The sequence below is a fragment of the Anarrhichthys ocellatus genome, unplaced genomic scaffold (genome assembly GCF_004355925.1).
Source record: "Anarrhichthys ocellatus isolate YVR2014 unplaced genomic scaffold, GSC_Weel_1.0 scaffold5, whole genome shotgun sequence".
NCBI lineage: Eukaryota > Metazoa > Chordata > Actinopteri > Perciformes > Anarhichadidae > Anarrhichthys > Anarrhichthys ocellatus.
In genome coordinates, this window is record NW_022280035.1 from 10996358 (window position 1) to 11004959 (window position 8602).

The following is an 8602-nucleotide window of genomic DNA, read 5'->3' on the forward strand; positions in this document are numbered from 1 at the left end:
GCTTCTTTGTGTCCTTTTGGATAGACATCAAGGCGACTTTTACTGTGAACTCTCTTTGATGCCATTATGTGTTTGTTACATTTTATGAACTGTAACTACTTTTTTAACTGATCTGATGGGTGGATGTGACTGGTGAGGGCGTCTGTCCTCTGCCCCCCCCCCCCCCCCCCCACCCTTTTGTTGCACTTCTTTAATCAGCAGCAGAAGAAAGGCATATTTTGGCCTGTCTGTCAGCATTGTCCCGCCGCGACGCCACTACAGCCGTTGCCCACGCTTTCCCCACTCTGATGCAACTGCCAGATAAAAACCTTGCAAATCAGGAGAAGCGACGTCCACTCACATTCACTCTTTTACACCCCCGCCTCCATCTACCTCCTTTCTTCCATTCCTTTTCCTTGCCCATTGTTCATTTCCTTTTCTAATTTTTCTACAGTCGGTTTCAAGAAAACCCCGTCTCTGATTAATTTCTCCCTCCTGATTTTTGTTTGCATTTCTTGTTTTGTTTTGTTGGATGTTTTAATTAAGCTTATTTGAATTAGGTTTTGTTTTGCACTGCGTTTCCTTTGCTAAAAGGAAATGAACTAAAATGTCGCCGTAACATTACTTGCACATCTGGAGACTAGTTACCCTCTAAGGAAGTGACATATAAACCAGATATGGTGTGTGTGTGTATATATATTTATATATGGTAGAGTGAACGAGCTTAGTGCAGGGCCAGAGTTTTTCAATGTGATTAAAGTTCAAACGAACCCAGGGCGATGCTGTCACAGGCAAGGTAAAGAGGTCATGATTCAGAGGGTATATAAATATAAATATATATAATTTCAGAAAACCCTGACAGACTAACTCAATTTCTTAAGTTATTCTGTCTGGACACCACACTTTTAGATTTTGAGGGAATAGTGAACATGTTTTTGGGGTTTATTAGACAACTACAGAAAACTGAACGCAACACAGAGCATGTCTACATATCCCTTAACCTTGGATTGAGTTGGGGAAACACTAGGATAGCACCTCTCCCTTCAGCAAAATACAAAGGTCGATAGCAGTGCAATCAAAGTGTCCCAGCAGTCCCATTGGGTAACACACTCTATTGGACTGGATGTCGGGTATATCAGAGGCAAGGCGGGAGACGGGCAGCTTGTAATGGGATGAGATATGCTATCTTTATTGTCAAAACATAAGAATGAAGGGGGGGGGGGGAGAAAGACACAGATTAGCTTTCCTGACAGTCGGCCATTTGAAGTTTGTGCCAGAGCGCATTAAGGGCTGTTATTCCCTCGTTTGTGCGCTCGCAAATGCCCAACCACTCACAGGAAAAGGCGAGACTTGCCCGCTAATCAACTGATAATGGGTCACACTGTCCGTTTGCCATATCTGCCCGCCATCCTGCGTGCACACTCACGGCACACTTGCTTCACACAGTTGACTGCTGCAGGCCTTTGTTTCGTGAGATATCTTTGGGTGAATGGCGTGAAGTTGATTTTTAGAGAGAAACGTAATATCACATATTACATATTGCATACGTCAATTCAAAAGAGTCTTGAAGTGTAAAGTATTTAATCTATACAATGTTTATCTTTTTTGACCTTTGACCTGCTTGTCTGGGGCCAGGAAGTTCCACCCTTCTCAGTCTATTGTCCACTTCGGTGCAGCATCGCCTCAACCTCAACTCACTGGTGCTCTTTTGAAAAGGCCATACCGAGGCAAAGCAACTTGAAACCTGGACTTGGCGCACACACCACTGTGTGCGGTGCACCTATCATATGACACATGCAGTGATAGGTATGTTTTTAAAGGTGAAGCATGGCGAGTAACTACAAACAAAAAGGTTACAATACATAAGTCGAGAATCATCCAGTGTGTGCAGCCACATCAGAATGCACCACCCTGCCTCTTCCTGCACTGATAACATGGTGAGAGACAGTGGAAGGGGCGGTGTAGTGGTGGTCAGAGGGAAAGGACGTGTGTGCGTGTGGAGAGGGGAGGGAGGTGGTTAGGTGTCGGTTCCCTGACTTTCCTTCCCCCCCCCACCCCAGCCTGCTAACGGCCTCCATCTGAGGAAGTGCATCCTACAGAGTGTCTATTCATCGCCAAGAGACAAGACAAACACTTGAGATGTTAAAGCCAACATTGCTCCAAAACCTAATTACTGTTTTAAAATGATTGCATCCTAATAAATAAGAGCTTTGCAATCCCTATATGATCCTTGGCTGCATTTGTAGATGTCCTTTATTTGCCATTATTAGTGCTCTAGTCAGTTACTGAAAACTCCACAGAAGAAGAAAAAGATGTGTGCTTTATTGACCATGAGCAGGTGCTAACATAGGCGTCCATTTGGAAAGAACAAAGCAGGGTAGGCTAACCCAGGCAGGAAAGATCTCGCTGTCTGCGCTGTGGCTTTGCAGGAAACCCAACCATTCACCCGTCCATGTACTCCCATCCTGAAATGGGGGAGTGAACCGCTAAGAGCCAGAAGGAGGCAGGGGGAGGCAGGAGGATGGGGGTACCAAAATAAAAGCTAATAAGAATGACTTTATTTCCATCTCCAACCTGCAGATGTTTGCTTCCTTCCTTTCCCTTTTATGTCAGATGGAAATCTCGTCTCTTGCACGGCTTTGAAGAGAAACATCTGCGTGGTTAATTGCAGATGTGAAAGTGTTTGTTGCTTTGTTTTTGATTGAGTGATTCCCTGCATTTGTCATGAAGGCTGATATCTCTCATCTGTGTTGCTTGGGCCAGATTTGAGCCTTCTTCCATGTTTATCATAAGGACAGGAAGATGCTGCTTTGCCTTGCCACCCCTCCCTACAACATCCTGGGATCTTCTGGAAACTTCCCTAACAAGGATGCTTTTCCATGGTCACTCTGGAGCTCAGTGACCTACGCTTCTTCATTACACAATAACTAATTGTAAGTGCTGTTTTAGATCAGGCGCAGAATGGGAAATTCACAGGTTCTTTCTCGATAAGAATTTCTCTGTTCTCGTTAGAAAAAAGTGTCTCACTAGTGATTTGATTTTGAACCATCTTTAGAATGCAATCACATCAAACCAAGATATGCACTTGCATAAAACTATTTGTATAAACATCCAGTACGCAGCAGCTCTGTTGTGAGTGGGCGAAAGATTCTTTAAAACAAAGTCACTGTCAGGAAACTGATCACGAATCATGAAGTCCTCAAGTGTTCCAGGAAGCTACAGATAGGATGGTAACAAACTTCGACCTTTGAATCCGCCATTAATTTAAGCTTCCGTGTGTGATTACAGATGTCAGACCCCTGAGATACAATGATGCCTTTCTTTTCTGCTCCCTCTTTGGAAATTATCTGACACATTTTTATGACTCCCAGCTATTGTTCTGAGAAGGATAAAAATAATATGTTGATGTGGCCAGCGGGTGTTTCCAGTGGAGAGGTCTTGGGTGCAAAGGGTTCAGGGGGGTCAGGCCGGCTCCCCAAACACAGGAAGACAGCACTGTAAGTCTGAGTCAGGGGTGTCAAGGCTGGACACGTGTGTTCCCTCATAGACCCTCACCTTCAACTGTGTCTATTAATAACATCAGCACAGGGTCATCACAGTTGACCCATCCACTTTTGATGGGCGGGATGAGCTGACAGAAGCAAGGGCATGTTGTTATTCAAATGAGTTTAGTATTTTAACTGTAAATATACCGTATGTGCTCTAAAATATAATGTGGCAAGATAATTAGGGTGCTTTGTTAAGTAGCCTATCAGTTATTTAACTTTGCAGTTTGATGTGGAAACGTTTCCAAAACTGTCTTTAACTAAACTTAAATACTTAATGGGGGGGGTGTGTGTGTGGGGGGGAATTTGGTTAACATGAGTAGGCTAATCATATGTCCTTTGTAAGGTTGAATTGGAGGCGTGCGCTGTCGCAGTGGGAGCGCGCAGAGGAAGGGAGGGCAATCTTGTCCGGACGCTAATAAGACCCAATGGCTGGTGCAAGGTGGCCAGGAGCTCTGAAACGCGACAGAAGACGGTGGACGAAGGAGAGAAGAAGAAAGAAATCTCAGGGGAGACATTTCTGGATGGACAAGGAGGATGAGAGCGCCACGGGAGCTTCCATAGGGAATTACAGGGAGCCGTGGAGCTTTTGGTGTGCGTCAGTTTGTGTGTCTCGTCAAAGGAACTGCGGGGAGAGAGATTAGCGGTAAGTGACGGGAAAACCAAGAAAAACACCTGCGCCGAGACAGGTAGACTGTGAAGATGACTTTCAGCTCACAAGAGGCATAGAAGCAGCTGAGAGATGGCGAAATATTTGGAGAGGAACCTTAAAGACGTAGTGTGTCACTTGTTTTAGTAGCTGGTGCCAAAGTTCAGAAACTTTAGATTTCAGCCAATCATCATTAATTAGGCTATAGCCTCACTTTTAGTCATCAAGGCAGCGCAAACCTATTGTCAAAACAACTGATTTGTAATATAAAACTATAATAATTATCAAGAGTGAATACAGAAAGAAGAAGTTCTTAAATAGTAATTTAAAAACATTTTTTTTTTATGACAATCAGCTCTAATACCACATGATTTGGAATGGACCAAGATTCAACCCTCATTCACATGCCGCTACACACCTGGAACCGGGGTACCACTGTAGGCACGGTGAGCCACTGACTCCTGGGAGCCCCAGCCCTCCCCAATGAAGCAGTCCTGGTGGGCCCGCCTGGCACAGCTCGGCCTGCTTGTTGTGTGGACCTGCATGTGGCTGGTCCAGGGATGCGGACCGGGCCCTGGCTATGGCATCCGCTCCAGGACCAGGAAACTCACAGCCATGCACTACAAGCAGTTTTTCCCCAACTTCTCAGAAAACAACCTCGGTGCCAGCGGGAGAGCAGAGGGCAAGATCACACGCAACTCTGAGCGCTTCAATGAGCTGGTGTGCAACTACAACCCTGACATTGTCTTCAAGGATGAGGAGAACACCAACTCAGACCGCTTCATGACCAAGGTGAGGCTGGTGTGTTGTGGTTAACCCAGTTCAATCATCACAGTTTTTAAAGATGTTGTAGAATAGGATGATACGCTGGAGCACTTGTTTTCACCATCCCCAGTGATACCACGTGACAGTGCAGAGAGTAACCTGAAAAGGATGCTCTCTCTGGTATCTCTTGAACCTTTTCAAGCCTGGAAATAATCCTGTTGGATAATTGATTAACTACATTCACATGAAGGGACGGGTATCCGTTTACAGCTCCTACCCTGCTACCTAGCATGGCACCTTCAAATCAATTCATATAACCTCATTCATTGCTTGCCGTACCTTCCCTTGCCAGGCTCCTAACACTCAAACAACTGTTCAACAGAGAGTGTGTAAGTTTTAACCAAACTTCCCCTCCCTTTGCTTGAGATAAGAAGATCAGGATGTAATTCAACACTACCCCTTAAGAGACTGCCTTCCCCTTCGGGAACACTTCCTTTTAATCTTTAACCAAAGTCTTTGTTATTGAAAATCAAACTACACCTATGACTCTCAGTGGCACTTAAACTCCTTAATGTTTACTGGGGATAGGTATCCACATTCAAATCTCAAGCCAACAAAAGACAATCGATGGCCCAGAGGATTTAAGATCTGGATGCTTTTTGACAAACTTTTTGAATGCCACACTGCTGAAATTGACGTCGCCCTGCTTTGGATGCTGCGGCTTTCTGTGATTGTTTAGGATGCAAATCTGTGTTCCTTCCCCTCCTCGAGTGATTGTTCGTGATAGAAATCTGCGGCCGTATATGTGTGCCCAGTTTGAGTGTGCGTATGTGCCCCTCTTTTGCCCAGATGTGAAAGACGCTCTTTGTGCGTCATTTGGAGACTCGCAGGGGTCGCCTATACAAAATTCCCGCCTGCTGAAGTAATGGCACCGTCGGAAAAGCGACTATTGTAGTTCTGACAATGAAACGCCTCTCTTGAATGGCATTGCGAGAAAAAAAATGTAACAAGTTTGTTTTCTGTCCTTCTCGCTTTCTCACTCTTGCTGTCACATTCCCAAGTCCATGCCCATACATTCTTGCCCTCTGCTCTCTCTCTTTACTCGGCCCTCCGCTACACTGCTTTCCTCTCACTCAGCTTTTTCGCCCTCCATCTCTCCCACTAACACTCTCATCGCTTTCTTTACCAACCCTCTTTTTATACTCCGTAGCAAGAAAAGCTTTATTCCATCAACTGCAGTCACAAGAGAAATAACTGTCCAAGAGATAATAATGAAATGTATCTACTCGGTTGCTGACGTTGTCATTTTTTAAGCCTGCGACTATGCTGACACAGTCTGCAACATCATGGACCACATGGGTGTTAATAGTCACTGTGAACATTTCTGATCTTCTGATTTCTGATCAAATGTCTTGGGTGAAACCGAGAAAACTCGTGCCTGGAAGAATCTGGAAAAGGCAAAGAATGGCCTTGATTATTCTGTCATCTTGTCGAAAAGGCCAAGGAATGCACCAAACTGGCTACAGTAGCTTTGTTCTTGTACTCTGATTGTTGAAGCAAGGTTGAGATGGCCTTTAACAGAGAAGAGGAGGAATTGTGTGACGATGCCAGCAGACAAACAATCACAACCTGGGAGCCAGAGATGTTGTTGAAATACTGGAATCATTTTTCTTCTGTGTTTCACTGAAGTCCGTCTGTGCACTGAGCTGTACGGTAGGCTTTCATACTGTACATACTTCTTGTACATTAAGGCTCTGCCGTCCACTCTGTTAATAAATTATCGGGACAGTAGCTCAGCCCGTTGGGACTTGGCTTGGGAACTGGAGGGTTGCCAGTTCAAGTACGGCATGTGGGCTGGTAGCTGGAGAGGAGTCAAACTGGTAACTAGCACAAAGGTGCCTCCTGGGCACTGCTGATGTGCCCTTGAGCAAGGCACAGAACACTCAAACTGCTGTTCGGTATCTACTACTAAGATATGTACTAGTTGGGAAATTTTACAAATGGACAATAATTGTCAATGCTCTCCGGTCGACAAACTATGTAATGAAGACACTTTTTAAATGGCCTCAAACACATCATTGGCATTTCTGTACAGCAATTTCCTGTTACTTATCGACCAACATATTCGTCAAAACAGTATATCTGTATCTGTGACAAGCTGATGTTGGCTGGTCCGTCAATACTGTTTCAAACTGAACACCTTTCCTCTGCGTCATTCTGTTTCTAGCGCTGTAAGGACTGTTTGAACAGGTTGGCGATTGCAGTGATGAACCAGTGGCCAGGGGTGCACTTGCGTGTGACGGAGGCCTGGGATGAGGACGGCCACCACCCCACCGGCTCTCTGCACTATGAAGGCCGGGCCGTGGATATAACCACTAACGACAGAGAAACGGAGAAGTATGGCCTTCTAGCCCAGCTGGCTGTGGAGGCTGGCTTTGACTGGGTCCACTATGAGTCCAAATATCACATCCACTGCTCAGTGAAAGCTGGTAAGTTTAAGGATGGAGCTTTCATATAAGATCACGTAGGTAACTGTGACAAAATTACATAAATTCACTGGATGATGTCAGGGCATTAAGACAAGAAACCAAACACAATCTGTTTAGTCATCATGGCTTTTTAAAATGCTGATCTTCCTGCAGATCACTCTGTTGCAGTGGAAAAAGGCGGCTGTTTCCCAGGCTGGGCCCGGGTGACTGTTGCCGGAGGGGTGCAGAAGAGCCTGTCGTCCCTGGCCGCCGGGGACAGAGTCATGGCCCTGTCTGGGACAGGCCAAGTCGTGTTGAGCCAAGTACTCCTGTTTCTGCACCGGGACCAAGAAAGCTGGTCAACTTTTCTGTCTCTGGAGACCGAAGATGGCCATCGGTTGGCCCTCACCCCACATCACTTGGTCTTTTTAGCCCCACATTGCAGACTCGACAGTAGTGAGTATCAGGCTCAGTTTGCTAGCAGAGCCAAAACTGGAGACTGCGTTCTCATCCATACAGCAGAGGCTCAAGTACGTCCATCTCGAATCATCTCAGTTTCAGAAGAGGAGAGTGTGGGAGTGTATGCTCCCTTGACAGAAGCTGGATCTGTGTTTGTTGAAGGAGTGCTGGCATCCAGCTACGCTCTGGTGGATGACCACAGACTTGCACACTGGGCATTTGGACCTGTGCGACTCCTCTCCTCATTCAACCAGCTACTTTGGGGGGAGACAATAAAAGAACAGCAGACCACAGACAGGGAAACAGCTTGCACCAAGACTCATTGTAGCACTTTGGCCGCAAAGGACAGAGCAGGTGTTCGTGTGAATAATGGCACTCTGAACAAGCAAGACTATCTGAGTGACCCTCTGAGGATGGAAATGGAAGAGAAGCAGACATCAGATGTGCATTGGTATGCAAAATTACTGTACAGTTTGGGATGTGTCTTTTTAGACTCTAACTCATTTCATCCTTAAAAGCCTAAAACTATACACACTATGTCACGGTGTACAGCTTTGATATATTTACCCTAACACTTCCTGTTTTTTTCTTTAATAAATTAAAAGCACTGGAATGGCTTGCTTTCTTTTTCACCATTGTCTGCATTATAATGATTTACATGCTAATACTTAAGTGATATTTTGTAAGAGATTGATTTGGATGAGACCATTTATCTGAGCTGGTTAATGTAAAAAGAA

General features: G+C 45.2%; 1 protein-coding gene across 1 annotated transcript; it reads left to right on the forward strand.

Annotated features, from left to right (window-relative positions):
* Positions 1–4011: 4011 nt before the first annotated feature.
* dhh (desert hedgehog signaling molecule) lies at positions 4012–8573 on the forward strand. The gene is made up of 4 exons (XM_031845369.1): positions 4012–4170; positions 4529–4965; positions 7166–7427; positions 7581–8573. Exons 2-4 carry the CDS (start codon positions 4657–4659, stop codon positions 8378–8380), a joined length of 1371 nt encoding a protein of 456 aa, XP_031701229.1. The 5' UTR covers positions 4012–4170; positions 4529–4656; the 3' UTR covers positions 8381–8573.
* Positions 8574–8602: the final 29 nt, after the last annotated feature.